Source organism: Melanerpes formicivorus, unplaced genomic scaffold (assembly GCF_026170545.1).
Source record: "Melanerpes formicivorus ecotype bairdi unplaced genomic scaffold, bMelFor1.0.p_v2 SCAF_130, whole genome shotgun sequence".
Classification (NCBI taxonomy): domain Eukaryota; kingdom Metazoa; phylum Chordata; class Aves; order Piciformes; family Picidae; genus Melanerpes; species Melanerpes formicivorus.
Window position 1 is genome coordinate 1,101,000 of NW_027142482.1, and position 17,086 is coordinate 1,118,085.

At 53.9% G+C, this 17,086-nt stretch overlaps 1 protein-coding gene across 9 annotated transcripts in view; it reads left to right on the forward strand.

Moving 5' to 3' along the window:
* The window catches only part of ANKHD1 (ankyrin repeat and KH domain containing 1), a 104,566-nt gene that overhangs the window by 16,717 nt on the left and 70,763 nt on the right, over window positions 1-17,086 (forward strand). For all 9 annotated transcript variants that reach the window (XM_068168072.1, XM_068168074.1, XM_068168073.1 and 6 more), the window contains exon 3: window positions 13,735-13,891. In XM_068168072.1, the coding sequence (XP_068024173.1) occupies window positions 13,735-13,891 (157 nt within the window). The remainder of the gene's footprint in view (window positions 1-13,734; window positions 13,892-17,086) is intronic.

Consider the following 17,086-nt stretch of genomic DNA (forward strand, 5'->3'; position numbering starts at 1 on the left):
ATGGGCAGAAGAGAAGGAATCTGGGAAGGTTTGCTTGCTGGCTCCATCTCTCTCTGAAAAGCCTGGACAAAGCTAATGCCACTTGATGAATGTGTGAGATCAAAAGGCTGAAAACCCTCTTGAAATCTTCCAGTCAAGCAGCAATTACCTTTCCCACTGCAGATTTGAGCACTGGAAGTGCTGTTAGGCAAACCTGGAGGAGACACTGAAAATCTGGGAATTTATTGAACAAAGCCCCATCACTTAAGTGTTTGGAAAAGCTCATGCATCTGGAAGAGGTTCTGGGACTTCCACTGTGCTTCCCTGGCTGATGTGCCCAAAACTACCCTTTGTAACCTGAAGTGAGCTTCCAGGCTTCCATTGTGGCATCAAAGTCCCTGCTGCTGGGACTCTGATGTGCAGTTTGGCAGAAGCAAGTGATTGCCCCGGGTGTTTTAGCCACCTTTTATTTGCCAGCACCAAGAATAGCTTGCAAAAGTAGATGGCAGAACTGCTGCTCAAAGAAGCAGTTTAGTTATGGCCCTGTCTGATGTGGTTTGCAGGGTGGCTTGGCCTCTGTGATGATTGCCTCCCCTGTGTGAGGCTTGCTCCCAGCTTACAACCTGGAGGGAAGTCAGCCTTGCACGCAGTGGCTCAGGTTTCTTGGGGCTTCTCACATGCAGGGCTCCTGGCTGCACCAGTAGGCTCCTGAGGAGTGTGACTTACAGAACTGGTTTTGCTCCTTCTCCTGGATCTGTAATGCTCAGGTCTCACGTGGACATGCTGGTCATCAGCTGTGGAAGGTAGATTCTGGCAGCTGAGCCAGGTGGGGTATTCCTCAAACTCCTCCTGCAGAGTTGGTTTTCAACCACTGCATGCTTAGGATTGATGGAAGGGGGTTTTGGTTTTAAGTACCTGTCTTGATCTGGGAGCTGGCTAGGCCTGCATGTGGGAGGGACAAGGCCAGGGATTGGTTGAACTTCCCCAAACCATCAGCAGAAGGCTGGCTGTCTCTTCAGCTTGGTTAGTTTGTTCCCAAAGTGTTTTGTGGGGTTTGGATGCTAAGAGTGACAGCCTTAAAAGGAACTCCAGCAAGAGCTGTGCCTCACCCTCCTTAGCACAGCAGCAAGGGCACATGTGTGTGCATGTCCATGTGCACACCAACAGCCTTAGAGCTGCCCTAGGGCCTCCTGAAAACCTGGCTGCTCCCCTGCAGTTTGGACAGACACACTTCCCTCTGTCACCTCTTCAAGCAAAGCACAGCATGCAGTGGGTGAGCACCTCTCAGTGCCTGACTTCCTTCACAGCAAATCACTTCATCTTCTAAAGACCAGAGACTTCAGCTGCTCTGTGAAGATCAGAAATGGGAATGGTTGTCATTTTCAGAGACAGATGATAGATCAAAACAGTTCAATCCTCTCCCTGGGGGCATCCTCCTAACCAAACCAAGTCCTTTGTACACCTTCAGTCTGATTCCAAGTAGCAAGGAAGGGATTTAGAGGTAAAATACCCTACAAAGGAGAACCACAGTGTTTGGAGGTGTTTAAACACATCCTTAGTGTCCTGACAGTGGGTTCTTGTTCTGCACTACAAACCTTGAATTCCAATCATGTTCCATCTCTGAGTGATCATGGCTCTTTGTGGGCCTTCATTAAGGTTGCCAATTGAATTTCCTTTGTAGGGACAGCAGGGAGGGTGAGGGCTCCTTGCTGCTGCCAGCACTCAGAGCCTTTGCTCATCTTGCAGGTTCCTCAACCCAGAGTCATAGAATCAAGAAGGTTGGACTTGATGATCTTTGAGGTCTCTTCCAGCCGTGGTGATTCTGTGATATGCAGGGGTGGAAGAGAAAGTAACAAGTGGCTGATAATACCTGGTGGATTTCAGTAGTAGCCTCAAACAGGAGAGCTCTGTGGAAAGCCAGTGGGGCTGAGAGAGCTGGGCATGGGGGGAGGGGCTGTGTGTTCTGGAACCGGGAAAGTAAATCACCTACTTAGTGCAGACAGAGAACACATTCCCAGTTTGAATGGGCACAGATAAAATCTGCCTGCTGCAGGATCAGCTGAAAGGATAGGCTGAGATTCAGCAGTTGTGGAGCTGAATGCTTGCCAGGGTGTGTGTGTCTCTCTAGATTTACTGCCTTGCCAAGCTGTTGACCAGCTCTGCCTTTTGGGTTGCATTTTCCCCCCTCCTTTTTTTCTCCCCCCCCTTCTTTATGTTTTGCTTTTTTTGTTGTTCTTTTCCTGTGATGGACCAAACTCAATCATCACTCACTAGCACCACAGGCTCTTCGGTAGAGTAAATTGTGTTTGTCCCTACATTACAATACAACAACCTTAGAGGGCTTGAATGTAGCTACTGGGCAGTGAGCTGAGGTCTGGAAACAGTTCAGAAGATGCATAGTTTGCTTTCACCCTGCAGGGGAGAGATTCACACTCCCACTATCACCAAGGCTGGAAGAGACCTCCAGGATCATTGAGTCCAACCTAGCGCCACAGCCCTCATGACCAGACCATGGCACCCAGTGCCACATCCAATCCCCTCTGGAACCCCTCCAGGGATGGGGACTCCACCACCTCCCTGGGCAGCACATCCCAATGACGAATGACTGTCCCAGTGAAGAACTTTCTCATCACCTCCAGCCTAAACTTCCCCTGGCACAGCTTGAGACTGTGTCCTCTTGTTCTGGTGCTGGCTGCCTGGGAGAAGAGACCAACCTCTGCCTGGCTACAACCTCCCTTCAGGGAATTGTAGAGAGCAATGAGGTCTCCCCTGAGCCTCCTCTTCTCCAGGCTAAGCAACCCCAGCTCCCTCAGCCTCTCCTCACAGGGCTGTGCTCAAGGCCCCTCCCCAGCTTTGTTGCCCTTCTCTGGACTCCTTCCAGCAGCTCAACCTCTTTCCTAACCTGAGGGGCCCAGAGCTGGACACAGGACTCCAGGTGTGGCCTAAGCAGTGCAGCATACAGGGGCAGAATGAGCTCCCTGCTCCTGCTGGCCACGCTGTTCCTGCTGCAGGCCAGGATGCCCTTGGCCCTCCTGGCTGCCTGGGCACACTGCAGGCTCACTGCTCCTTGAGAAGCATCACAGACTAAGATAGATAAATGCTTTACTCATTGTTTATGATCATGAAGACTCATTTCTGGACCTGGTGCTTCTTCTCTTGGGGCTGAGGAGCAGCTTGCTTGTGTGTTAAATGCATGTGGGCACCTAATTCACGAGGAGCTTCACCTCTAAAGGGTAGGAGTTGAGGGCCATGGAAAGCAGACAAGCACTTCTGTGCTCAGGGGGTGTCACACATACATTTCTAGATCCATGCTCTGGAATAAAGCAGAAGGATGGGGTCTTCACTGAGGAGAATTCCAGAAAGGATTGCTGGGATTGGAGCAAAGCAGCTTGAAGCAAAAGTGGAGCAGAATATATGGTGAAAATACAGCACTGTCAGGTTTGAGGTGTCTGGGCACCTTCAGCAGGGCCAAAGTCTTCCCTCAGACCAACTGCTTTGATCGACTGCTTTAGTTTTTAAACCAAGAGAAGCTTCTCACTGCAACTTGATCTGCTCTGAAGTACCTGGTGTTACATGGCTGCAGCCTAGAGGTCACACAGGAGAAGCAGCAGTGGCTAAGGAAGTGTGAGTAGGCCTCAGTTCAGCACTCCCCTTAGAGATCAGAGCTGTGCTGCTGCCCAGCTGTCTTAGGAAGAGGGAAGGCTTTGCCTGTTGAGCTGCTGGCACATGACAGACTTGCTTGTTTCCTTTCTCCACCGCCCAAAGACTCAGAGTGGGAAGGAATATATGGTATGTGAAACCCACAGATGTGTTGTGCTTTTGGAGTAAGTTGGAGAAGCTGAGTTTGGTGCATGCCTTTGAGTTGTCACTGCTGCTCCTGGATGGAGGCTCTGCATGAGTTCAACTTGTAGTTCTAACCTAGCAGTCTGGATTAGAAAAGGCTCTGGTCTAACCCTGCTCTCAGTCACATTAACTTCCCTACTTCTGAAAGTGTGGTGAAATGTACTACCTTCATTCCCCCCCCCCCTTCCTCAGCTGGATCTTACTTGGAAGGACAGTTTCATAGTTGTGACACTTAGAGGTATGCCTTCATGTGTTGGGAGAGCTGAGCTGCTCATCAGCTGTGAGCAATCCCCATCTGGAACCCTTTGGCAGAGTTTCCCACTTCCCACCCCCAAGGAGAAGAGATGAGACCAAAAGTCATAAGCTGCAGCCCCTTGATCTCTTAAGTTGTTTGCATATGTCTATATCTCTCTTGATATATAGCCCAGATTGGAGACAGCACCCTTCTGTCTGGCTGGAGCCCTTGCTGCTTCTGTGAGGGCAGCAGAGGGGCTGACAGGAGTGGGGCAGGGAGAGGTTACTGGCTCTGCTGGGGGGCAAGAGAGGGGTTTGCTGCTTCCCCTCTGCATGCTTCAAGCTAGCAGCACAACTGATCTTCCAGCAGAAGGCAGCTGACTGTTGGCAGCTCCTTCCTACCTGCCAGGTTCTTGGGGGCATTTTCAGTCCCAAGCCTGTGTGTTGCTTGGCTCTCCTGCAAGGCTGCATTCACAGCTCAGCAGAGCACTCAGTTTCACATCCTTGGGCTTTAAGTTTGCAGTTTTGCTCTTCTGCATCTGTCAGCCATGCAGCTTCCTTAGCAAGGGGTGGTGAAAGCAGAGGTTACCAGTGTTCAGAGTGGAGTGTGTGTATGAAGTGAATGCCCCAGAGTGTGCAGAGGGTTGGATCTGCATCTCCCCACTCAGCTTGGGTTGGGTTGGGGTTTTTGTGCTCTGTAACTTACTGGCAGAGCCCAGTGGTGGTGACTCTTGCCAGCCACTTGGCTGGGCACTGACCAGAGCAGTGAGTCAGGCTGGCAGGCTGGGTGTGTAGCCACCCCTTCTGGAGCAGGAACTGTACTGGAAGCAGGGCTGCTGTGATGAGTGTCTTTGGATGCTTGGCAGGGGTTCACTGAGCTCTTGTGGGCCCTTTTTCTGTTGGTTTAATCATGGCATGAAATATTGGGGAGTGTTTAGGTGCCAGGAGCAACAGATTGTAATGAGTTATTAATACTTTACAGTATGTGATGCAATGGGTAAAGCTGTTGCTTTTTTCAGTGTGCAGATCACCTCTGCAAGCTACCCCAGAGCACATCCAGCTGGCAGAGCCCTCCAAGCTCATCCCTTCCAACCCTCCACTCAGCACTGAAGGCTCAGCCCCAAACCATGTCCCTAAGCACCAGGCCCACAGCTGCTGGAACACCCCCAGGGATGGTGGCTCCAGCACTGCCCTCGGCAGTCTCTTCCAATGTCTGAGATCCCTTCCAGGGTAGAAAGATTTCCTAAGATCCAGCCTGAGCCTCCCCTGGGGCAGCTTGGAACCATCTCCTCTGCTCCTGTCCCTTGCCACCAAGGAGCAGAGGCTGCCCCCTCCTCACTCCAGCCTCCCTCCAGGGAGCTGCAGAGAGCAGTGAGGGCTCCCTCAGCCTCCTCTGCTCCAGACAGGAAATACTTCCTCCAAGAGAGGGAGCAGGCTGCCCAGGGCAGTGCTGGAGTCACCATCGCTCAGGCAGCTGTGGAGCTGGCACTTGGGGAAGTGGTTTAGGCTTGGCCCTAAACTGGGTGGAAGGTTGGCCTGGGTTACCTTTGAGGTCTCTTCCACCTGTGGTTCTGTGACTGATTTTCTGCCTTGTTTAAAGATCTTTTGACCTCAAGTTTCCTGGTTTAGAATCAGCTATAGCACCTGCTGCACCTTGCACAGAGATGGAGTCTGTATCCTTTATGGCTAGGAAGTATTTCAGCACTTGAGGACTCAACACATTGAGGTTCTCCTTTCCCTGTGTCACCAGGCTCAAGCTGCAGCAGCAGTTTCTGGCTTGCTGTTAGCCCTCAGCTCTTCCTCAGATTCTCTACAGCATCTTAAAACCTTCTGAAGAGTAGGGCTGGAAGGAATCTCAACAGATTGCTTTTGCCTCCTGCTCTTCCTTTTTCCCAGGCCAACTCAGCTGTGCTTGTGCCACTCCTGACTGGTGGCTTTGAGAACTGGTTAGACAAAGGGTTTTGATCTGTGGTGCTGGCAGCTCCTTGGCCTGCCAAGCCACCTGCAGTCCTTAGAATGAGAAGCCTTCACTGAGGCCCCCTCACTGTTGCATGCTGGAATAAGTACCCTGGGGGCAAAGGGGGCACTCAGCTGCTTTGGGAGAGCTTCAGGAGAGCTGGAAGAAGTCAAGCAATTTGTGTTGGCTGGCTTGGTTTTCTTTTTTCAGTGGAGTTGCTTTGGCCTCTTGTTTTCTGTATCACAGGAGAGGGGCTGCAGCCCTCTGATAGCATTGTTGCCCTCCTCTGGACTCTGATGCTGTTAGTCTCCATAGGGGTATGATACTGTCCCTCCATATGCCTTAGAGTACTCAAAGAGCAGATGTGGACTCCCTTCTTTCCTGCTTCTCTCACCCAGGAGGTGAGAGTGCCTGTGAGCCAGCTTGTTGGCAAGGGTGAGACACTTTGCAGTAGGTGAGACTTAGTTGTGCACCCTCTTCAGCAGCAATCCTTTTCCCTTCCCTTGATGTTTCCCAAGGGCATGTGAGGTTTTTCTTTCCTCCTTACCCTCCCCCCGTGGACAGTTACCTTTCCATGTTCCTCCTTTCCATGTCTCAGGAGCAGACTTGGCTTATCAAGGTGTAGCTGTCAGATGCTTGGAGGCAATTCACTGTCAGACTTGAGGGATTGCAGAGTACCTTTTGTCTCTGAGCTGGCAGGAGAGGAAGGACCAGGAGCTGAGTAATGCTTTTGTATGGCTGGTCTGTAAAACAATGCAGTAAACCTTCTCCATTTTCCTGTATCTGATGGCATGGAGTAAAGCATTTGTTCTGAAGCTGTGATTTCTGCTTCTGGGTCATCTACAAAGCTGCTGCCTTTAGAGCTGTGAGCTCTGCAGCCTCCAGCAAACGACCAGGAGTGAGGTGGGGTTTGGCAGTGCCGTGTGTGAGCAGCCCAAGCAGTCTGATTCTTTTTCTCAGTCTCTAGCATGGATGCTTCTTGAGCTGGAGGGCTGTCAGGGCTCTGAATTAGGAGCCTGCCTGCTGTGGCTCTTGCTGAGCCCCTGGGTGGGTGCCAGCAGCTCCTGCAGGCTCGCTGGGGCTGCCCTGGCATCTGTGCCTGCCCTCACGCTTGGCCGGGCCGGCTGAGCAGGTGACCGCCCGGCCTGGGGGCCTGCTGAGTCTGCCATTCCAGCCTCTGGCCCTGAAAAAGCCTAACAAAGCCAGGCCCAGGGTTCTGCTGGTGCCTGAAGTTTTCCCTTAGATCATCACAGCAGTGCTGGCAAGCCTGATGCCACCGGCAGGGCACTGTGTGAAGTGCTGCTGCTGGGGCCCTGGGAAAGGTGCTGCAGGAGGAGCCAGCGGCAGAGGGAAGAGAAGGATGGCAAGGAGAAAAGACAGCAGGCAGCCAAGTGACCTGCTGTGATTGTGCTGCTGTGGCAAATGTGTCTGGGTGTGTGTTGCTGCCTTCAATCTGCTGAGGGTGAAAAGAATGACTTGGTCATTAAAACATCAGGTGGTGAGCTCCTGTTTAGCTCTAACAGTGCCTCCCATGTGGTCCTAGAGAAGCACCAGGGCAAGCCATGTCCAGAGTAATTCAGATGCCTGTGAAGCATGCTTCATCCCACCTGTGTCCTTTACCATTTGAGTTAGCTTTGTCTTTTGAACCTTCCTCTCAGATGCAGGGCTGTATGTTTTCCTGAGATCCCAAACAAGTGAGAGAGGAGGCCTTAGCTGCCCTGGCTAGAAGTGCTTTTGAATGGAAGACAAGCAACAGACAGCAGAGCAAATGCCAGGGATTTACTGGAGGTGGTAGAATTGGCTGCTGCTGTGCCCTGGTGGACACTGCTGCACGTGGATGACTTGACTTAGGAGTGGAGGAGAGAACAGCTCTGCTGTGAGGATAGGCTAAGGAAACTGAGGTTGTTCAGCCTGGAGAAGAGAAGACTCTGGGGGGACCTTACAGCTGCCTTCCAGTACCTGAAGGGAAGCTACAGGGGGACCTTATAGCTGCCTTCCAGTACCTGAAGGGAAGCTACAGGGGGACCTTATAGCTGCCTTCCAGTACCTGAAGGGAAGCTACAGGAAGTCTGGACAGGGACTACTTACAAGAGTGTCCACTGAGGGGACAAGGGGAAATGGAGCTGAATTGAAGGAGAATATGTTTAGATTGGATCTTAGGAAGCAATTCTTCACTGCCAGGGTGGCAAGACTCTGGAATGGATTGTTCAGAGAGGTTGTGGATGCCCTCTCCCTAGAGATGTCCAAGGCTGGGCTTGAGTAACCTGGGCTAGTTGAGAGGCATCCCTGCCCAGATTTCCTGAGCTCCAGCCTCAGCCTCCCCTGGGGCAGCTTGCAACCATTGCCTCTGCTCCTGTCTCTTGCCACTGAGGAGCAGAGGCTGCCCCCTCCTCACTCCAACCTCCCTTCAGGGAGCTGTAGAGAGCAATGAGGTCTCCCTCAGCCTCCTCTCCTCCAGCCTGAACTGAGCTCCCTCAGCCCCCCCTCGAAGACCAGGTGCTCCAGGCCCTTCTGCAGCCTTGTTGCCCTTTGTGAAAGAATGAGGGAAGGAGTGTGACCCCATGCTGGAGCCTCTTGCAGTTGGAGTTCTCCCCAGGTAGGGAGGGAAGAGCCAGCTGCAGACCTGGCACTTACCCAGAGGTGTTTATATCTTAACTGGAAGCTGGATCCTTCCTGATGCAGGATTTTGAGTTGTTAGGATCTGAGGGGGGAGGTTTAGGTGTTTGTTCATTGAGGTTTATCTTGGAGCTGTTGGGACAGAAGCCCAGCTGTATTTTTGATACATGACATCACCTTCTAGCATCCTGAGCTTTCACACTTAAGGTTTACCAAGAGCCCAATCAAAAGCTGGCAGCAGGCAGCAGGAGGACACTCCAGGGTCAGGATTTTGGTCTGGGAATGCCCTTGAGTTAAAAGCTGGTTAAATGCAGGGCAATACAGTGGGGAAGAATGATCTCCTGCCTCAGGTTTTCTGTTTGGTTTTATTAGATGACAAATCATCTGCTGGAGACTCTGTCAAGCTGCACCATGCTTGGGCAGGCCGTGCCTGGGCTGCAGGAGGCGTTAGCTGCGCTGCAGGAAGCGATTGCCAGGGCAGCTGGTACAGTCTGAGGCACCGTGGTGGCTGCACCTCAAGCCCTGGCTCCCAGGGGATGGCACTGCCTCTAGAGAGGCTGATTTTCAGTCTGCATGGTGATAAAGAATGGCATTGCCTCTCCAGAAGCATGCCTGGGTGGCAGCTGAGGTTCAGAAACTGTGGGAGGTGCTGTGGCTGTCTGGATTTGTTGGAAGGGAAAACTCTTTCCAGTTAGGACAGAGCCAGTTGTGAGCAAATCACTTGGTGGAAGGGGGGGCTAGCAGTAGCACAGAAATTCAACTCAGCATGTAAACCTTTTGGTGATCTGGAATGATCCAGCCCTGCTGGATTTGATGGAGTGTTTGATGGAAAGGTTGAGAGCTCCCTTCTCAGTTGTTGGATAATGCTTCTGGCCTTGGCCCTGCCAGGGGTTTTGGACACTCTGGCTTGTGGCTTCAGCAGAGCTGCCCCAGAGAGGCAGACTGAAGGTGTGCCCTGCAGGGGGCTGGCTGAGGACACCTGAGGAAGAGGCAGTGAGGATCCCAGCACAGGTGATGAGCTCTCCTCTCTCTGTCCCTCCAGCAGTCTCTTGTTCAGGGCTGTCCTTAAATCGTGGCCTCCAGGGGGCTGCTGTTGGTGTTGCTGTGGAGCTTGGCCCTTCTGCCGCCCTGCAGGCTATTTTTAACTCACCTTTTGGCATTTGCATGGCAGCTGATGTTGTATTCCTGAAGGCTGTCCTTGTGGTGTGCTTGTGAACGTGCTCTTAATCATTTCAGGGGGAGCTGGGCCTTTGCATTTGGAGGGGCACCATCTCTGTGTGGGCAGCTGGTGTAGGCTCTTTGCATTGAAGAACAGTTTGCAGCCTTGCCCATGTTCCTGTCCTGCCACAGTGATCACTCCATGCAAACATGATGTTCCATGGGCTCTGTGGTGACTTGAAACAGGCCACTGGCCTGCAGGAAGCACAGGCAGGCAGACAGCTGGGGCTCAGTTCAGGTAGTGTCAGATCAGTAACGTGCCAGGAGGCTAACGTGAGAGAGTGACCACCTCTGTGTAAGGAGGAGTCTGGGGGGAATGGTCCTGGATGAGTTTAGCATTCCTTGGGTAGGAGGAGATCAGAGTTTTAGTCCATCCTGTAGAACAGATTGCTGTCCTTGTGTGTAGGAAGTGTCGTACAGCACCTGGCAGAGTGACACAAGAGCACTTCAGATGTGGACACAAAACCAGTGAGAGGTTTGGGGCAGAGGACTCTAAGAGTTGGTCTGCTGCAGGGGAGGAAGGCTCTGCAGAGACATGGCCAGGCTGGGTCAGTGGGCTGGGAACAGCTCTATGAGCTTCAACAAGGCCAAGGGCTGAGTCCCAAGAGCCCTGTGAATGCTCCAGGCTTGGGGCAGAGGGGCTGGGATTTGCCCAGCTGGGGGTGCTGGCTGCCCACCAGCAGAAGATGAGCCAGCAAGGACACCTGGGAAAGGGAGAGGGCAGGCAAGGGGAGGGGGTCTGCAGGTGATCTGGCTGATCCCTTGCCCTGTGCTGGAGATAGCCTACCTGGCTGTCTGAAACCAGACTTTTGGGGCTTCCTGTGGGATTTTGTTGTGTTTTGGGTGGCCTTCTCTTTCTTTGGTGGTTGGTTGGCCTGTTGTTTGACAGGACTGTGTCTGACATTTGCCAGGGGCAGAGCCTTTTACCAGCTCCTTCCTGAGAGCCTTTTCAGTGGGAGGAAGCTGCTGCTGTGCTGCCCCTCATGAGCTTTGTCTCTGCTTGCTTAGCCTTTGCTCAAGGGTCATTCTTCTCAATCCTGTGGATTTCTCCCAGGAATGTTTGGACTTTGCTTGCTGCAGCTTTCAGCTTCAGTCCTGGACAGGGCCTCAGCGCTGAGCTGTGAAGACGTCGTTCCCGTTCCTCAGGCAGCTCTTCTGTGTGCACTGGAAGCTGGAGTGAGCCAGCAGTGCCCCCAGAATTAGCCAGTGTAAACATCTGTGCAGCTGCTGTGAGCTGTGCTGGGGAGGCAGAGCTGGGTGAGAGCTGTGAGCTGTGCTCTGTGTGCACAGTGCTGCATCCCTGGCTTGGTTCTGCAGGGACTCCCCTGGTGTCCAGCGCTGGAAGGGGGCACACAGCTGCTAGCCTCTGGGAGCACACAGAGTCCATGGCTGTGTCTGCTCTGGTTGCTCTGCAGTGCTCTAGGCAGGCTGTGCACCCCAGCTGGGTGTGGTGTGGGCAGACCTAGCTGCAATTGCACTTTGTATTGTGGAGTGGGCAAGTTACTGTAAGTTTTGACAATGCTGAAGTGGCCTCAGGTAGGATGCTGAGATGCAGGAGTTGATCTGCTGGAGGGCAGAGAGGCTCTGCAGAGGGACCTGGACAGGCCAAGGGCAGGAGATTGAACACATCCAAGTGCCAGGTGCTGCACATTGGCCACAGCAACCCCAGGCAGAGCTACAGGCTGGGGACAGAGTGGCTGAGAGCAGCCAGGCAGAGAGGGACCTGGGGGTGCTGGGAGAGAGCAGGCTGAACATGAGCCTGCAGTGTGCCCAGGCAGCCAGGAGGGCCAAGGGCCTCCTGGCCTGCAGCAGGAACAGTGTGGCCAGCAGGAGCAGGGAGCTCATTCTGCCCCTGTACACTGCACTGCTCAGGCCACACCTGGAGTCCTGTGTCCAGTTCTGGGCCCCTCAGGTTAGGAAGGAGGTTGAGTTGCTGGAAGGAGTCCAGAGAAGGGCAACAAAGTTGGTGAGGGGTTTGGAGCACAGCCCTGTGAGGAGAGGCTGAGGGAGCTGGGGTTGCTTAGCCTGGAGAGGAGGAGGCTCAGGGGTGACCTTATTGCTTTCTCCAACTCCCTGAAGGGAGGTTGTAGCTAGGAGGGGGTTGGTCTCCTCCCAGGCAGCCAGCACCAGAACAAGAGGACACAGTCTCAGGCTGTGCCAGGGGAGGTTTAGGCTGGAGGTGAGGAAGAAGTTCTCCACAGAGAGAGAGATTGCCCATGGGAATGTGCTGCCTGGGGAGGTGGTGGAGTCCCCATCCCTGGAGGTGTTCAGGAGGAGACTTGCTGGGGTGCTGGGTGCCATGGGTTAGTTGGTTGGGTGGTGTTGGATTGGTTGCTGGGTTGGATGTGATGAGCTTGAAGGTCTCTTCCAGCCTGGTCTGGTCTATTCCACTTGCCAGTGCATTTGTGAGAGCGATGCTGAAGCCAGGGAGGCAGAGCTCTTGGGTCTTGAGCAGCTCATCTCAGCCTCCAGAGCTCATGCTCAGTTTCAGTCAGCGAAGCAGACTTCTGCATCCCCTCCTAGGTGTCTGCCTTGGTGCTGGGACAGGGATTCTTTGTTTCCAGCAGTGCTGGGTTTGGATGCTGTAAGCCAGCCCCTAGAAGCACTGCGGCAGTGAGGTAGGGCGATGGGCCAAGTGCCTGGCATGTGCTGGCTGGAGCTGTCAGGGCAGAGAGGGTTGGTAAGTATTGATTCTTACTTTAATGACAAACCAATTGGAGATGCATTGTCTGGAGGCTGTTTCAGACTTCCAAAGGAGGAGTCCAGGGTTTGTTCTGTAACAGGTAGGAGCTGGGCTGTAGGAGACACAGTGCACATCAATCCTGCTGAGATGTGCAGGTAGCAGACAGTGAATCTTCTGAGCTGCTATTTACAGGGCTCCCATCTGATGCAGCCCTATGCAGCAGCCAAGGACTTGAGCAGTTACCCATTCCTCACGGGTGAGGGTGGCTCATGTGTGCCCCAGTGATCATTTGCCTTCTCTAGCCTGTGGAATGGGGGGGTAGGGGTGGGTCAGGTGTGTGCATTGTACCCCTCACAGCGTTTGCCCATCTGATGTGCAGATCTCAGCCCTGTCTGCACTGCAGAGGGAGCCAGGCAGGGGGCTGTGTGTGTGTCAAAGAGGCTGAGCCGGGCTGGATGGAGTAAAACTGCTCATCTGTGCCGTGGTGTGTCAGTCCTGTGAAGGAGCCACATAAACTCCTCTGTATGGGGCTGTCCTGTGCTGGCCTTAGCCTTGAGTCCTGCAGCAGAGACACCTCAAACCAAAGCTCTTGCAGCAGCTAGGTCTCAGCATTTCTGCTGTGTGATGTGGGGGGAGCAGGGGCATCGATTCCACACATGCTCAAGGCTCTAGACATCGTTTCAGAAGCTTTGTGCCTGTGCTGTGTGACCTAGCCTGTGAAACCATTGGAGGTGGCAGCTGGTACTGGATTCCCTTCCAGCTCCTGAGGAAAAGCTGTTCAGAGCTAAGCCCTCTTTGGGTAGAAGTGGGTGGGAAAGGGGGACCACCTAGGCACTTGACATGGGAAGAGTCCTCACCTCCAGACAGGATGAAACCAAGCTCGTGGAGCAATGCAAACTTCTGCCTTTGGCTTTGACCCTTGGCATTATCCTTATCCCCCTGAGATCAGTCATTTGGGGGGGGATTGTTATGTTAGAATTATTTAGGGGCCAGGGTTGGGAGCTGGGGGCAGGCAAGGAGGCTGCCAGTGGAGGAGCAGCTCCCCGGCCGCGGGGGTGAGCGGTCCCCCTGCAGGGGCCGGCCTGAGGGCGTGTGTGCAGATGACTTGTGACTAATAGTGCATGTGGCTGAAGTCTAAAGCGGTGTCTCTGCGTTTCTCTTGTGTGACCTCCCTACTAACCTGCGCGAACGGCCCTGCCCCAAGGGATCGGTAAGCTGTCCACTGCCGATGGCAAAGCCTTCGCGGACCCGGAGGTGCTCCGCCGGCTGACGTCGTCGGTCAGCTGCGCGCTGGACGAGGCTGCGGCGGCGCTGACGCGGATGAGGGCCGAGAACAACCACAGCGCAGGACAAGTGGACAAGTACGTATGGCTTGCTGCTGCCCCCACCCCGGGGGGCCCCTTGGGGTTCCCAGCCTCAGGCTGGCTGCGGTCTGCGGTTGGGGAGGTGTCTGCTCCTGAGTCCCAGCCTGTCCCATCAGGTTATCACAGCATCAGTCAGGGCTGGAAGGGACCCCAAGGATCAGCCAGTCCCAACCCCCCTGCCATGGGCAGGGACACCCCACACTAGATCAGCCTGGCCACAGCCTCATCCAGCCTGGCCTTAAACACCTCCAGGGCTGGGGCCCCAACCCCCTCCCTGCACAACCCATCCCAGGGCTTCACCACTCTCATGGGGAAGAACTTCCTCCTCACCTCCAGCCTGAATCTCCCCACCTCCAGCTTCATTCCATTCCCCCCAGTCCTATCTCTGCCTGGGATCCTGAGCAGTCCCTCCCCAGCCTTCCTGGAGCCCCCTGCAGATCCTGGAAGGCCACAATGAGGTCACCTTGGAGCCTTCTCTTCTCCAGACTGACCAGCCCCAACTCCTTCAGTCTGTCCTCACAGGAGAGGTGCTCCAGGCCTCTGCTCATCCTCCTGGCCCTGCTCTGGACACCTTCCAGCACCTCTAGATCCCTGATTATGGTTATGGGCTTCCAAGTGCAGGAGTACAGCAATGTGTGCCTTCTAACCTGCTGTTCTCTCTCTGTACCAAAAGTGATTTCCCTTTCACAGAGGAGATGGATTCTTAGCTGTAGAAGAGTTGCTTCTTTGCTGCCCCAGCACACTCCCCTGGAAACTGAATGCATGTAGTTCCTTGTGTTTAGAGTTGTAAGAGAATGATGTGCAGGGCAGTGGTTTGCTGCAGGATCTTGCTCAGGAACTGAAGGGGGAAGAAAACGTCTGCAGTTTGATAACTCTGTGTAACTGGCAGTTAAGGAGGGTGGCCTTTCACTCCCCTGAGGGTTTGTCCTGTGCCATCAAAAGCTTTCCTTCTGCATGGGTAATTTCAGAGCACCTTTAGGAGTGTTGTGCTCTGACAAGTGATGCAAATGGTGCCTAAGCTGCTGGGGTGTTCCTGGCTGTAGTGATCTAGGATCACAGCATGAAAGTCTGGAGTGGAATGTCCTCTTGAAACACAGACTTGGGATTTGCCAAACAAAGTGCTGACAGGGAGAGCAGTCCTGAGGCACTGAGCACAGTCTGCATCCAGAGCTGGGGCAGATGCAGTTTCCTTTCCTACCTGCAGCTGGATAAATTGGAGGTGGATCAAAACAGGAGGAGATGAAAAGATGCTGGGGAAGCATACCAGGGAAGCATGCCCAAGGTGGGAGCAGAGCAGGTGGCCCATGGGGGATATAGGCACAAATATCCAAGCATAGAGGGATGTGGTTAGGAAGGCCAAAGCCCACCTGGAGACAAATCTGGCAAAGGGCATGAAAGGCAAACTAGAGCTGCAAAAGGAGGAGGAAGGCCTCCCTCAGAATGTGGCAGGGGCCCTGGAGGAGGGAGTGATTGCTGCCTTTGCCCTGGACCTTACTGGTGAGACTTGCTTTTGGGCATCTGAAGCCTCTGAGATGAGTGGGAAGATCTGGACCAAGGAGGGCTTGCCTTTGGCTGGTATCAGGTCAGGAGGCATTTAAACAGGCTGAACATAGCCCAGTGAACAAGGTCATGGGACCTGCTAGGAGGCACCCCTGAGTACTGAAGGAGCTGGCCAATGCCACTGTGAGATCAGTCTCAGCTTGTTGGAAAGGTCAGTGGGGAGTGAGGGAGTTGCCTGGGGAGTGGAAGAAAGCAGATGTCACTGCTGTCCTCCAGAAGGTCAAGGAAGAGGGTTCACAGATTGCATTGGATTGGAAGGGACCCTCAGAGATAGTCTTGTCCAGCCCCCTGCAGTCAGCAGGGAAACCTCCAGCTGGATCAGCCTGCCCAGGGCCACATCACATTCAGGGGACTTTACAGGCAGTCCCTGGAAAGGTAGTGGAGAAATCCTTCTGGATGCCACTTCCCAGCACAGTCTGTCCAACATGATGGTGGGAAGTGGTCAGCATGGGTTGGCAAAGGAGAGCTCCAGCTTGAGCTGCCAGCCTTCTCCAGGGGGATGGCTGTGAGCAGATGAGTGGAGAGCAGTGGGGGTTGTCTCACAGGGTGAGAGCAGTGTCCCAGCAGCACCCCATGGGACATGCTGCTGGAGTACAGACCAGCTGGGCTGGCAGTGTGCTGGATTGGAAACCTGAGCTGCCAGGTGCAGTAGCTTGAAGGGCAGGTGAAGGCAAGTTGGTGTGCTCCAGGGCATAGTGCACTGGTGGTGTGCTCCAGGGGATGGTGTTGGGCTAGCACTCTTCAGTGTCTTCATCAATGATTTGTGTGATGGCAGAGTGCATCCTCAGCAAGTCTGCAGATGATGCAAACCTGAAAGGAGCACTTGAGGGACCAGGTGGTTGTGCTGCCATCCAGAGGGAGCCCTGACAAGGTGGGAAAAGGGACCAGCAGGAATCTCCTGGGCTTCTACAGGGGGAAATGAATGTCTTGCACCTGGGGAGGAACACCTCTGTGCATTGATAGGAGTGGGGAGGGCTGAATGCCTGAAAATCAGCTTTGAAGACAGGTCTGAGTTCTGTGGTGGACAGGTTGAACATGAGGCAGCAGTGCACCCTGGAGCAAATGCCAGCAGCATCCCATGCTTCACTTGGAAGGGCTTCCCAGTGGCACTCCTGCACTGTCCAAGAGCTCTGTGGAAATATCTCAAAGGGAAGCTGAGCAGACAGCAAAGCTGAGGGATCTCTGGAGGTGGCAGGGTCATCCAGTCCTCTTTTAATAGCTTGGTCTCAGAGCCTGTCTGGTTGCACAGCAGTTCTGTCTTACAGGAGGTGGCTCAAGGTCATCTCCTGAGACTGATGATCTGGTTGGGGATTTGCCTTGCAAGGTGTGGTGTTGGATGGTTCCTGTTTGGTGTGGCTAGGCTCTGTGTGTGTGTGCAGAAGTGCAGGAGTCTCCACCCTCTTCTCCAGCTGACCACCAGAACCTGAGCTGTAGGTGTCTGCTTAGGGGTGGGCTGCAGCAGGGCTGTGGGGCTGCAGCAGGGCTGTGGGGCTGCCCTGCAGCTGAATCCCATGCTTCAGTGTCTGGAGCTGGCTGCACAGCCAAATCACCAGCTTCACCAGAACAGCAGTTGTTCTGCTTCAAGTCCTCAGTGGTTACAGTGCACATGGAAGGGGTCAGGTGCTGGATGTT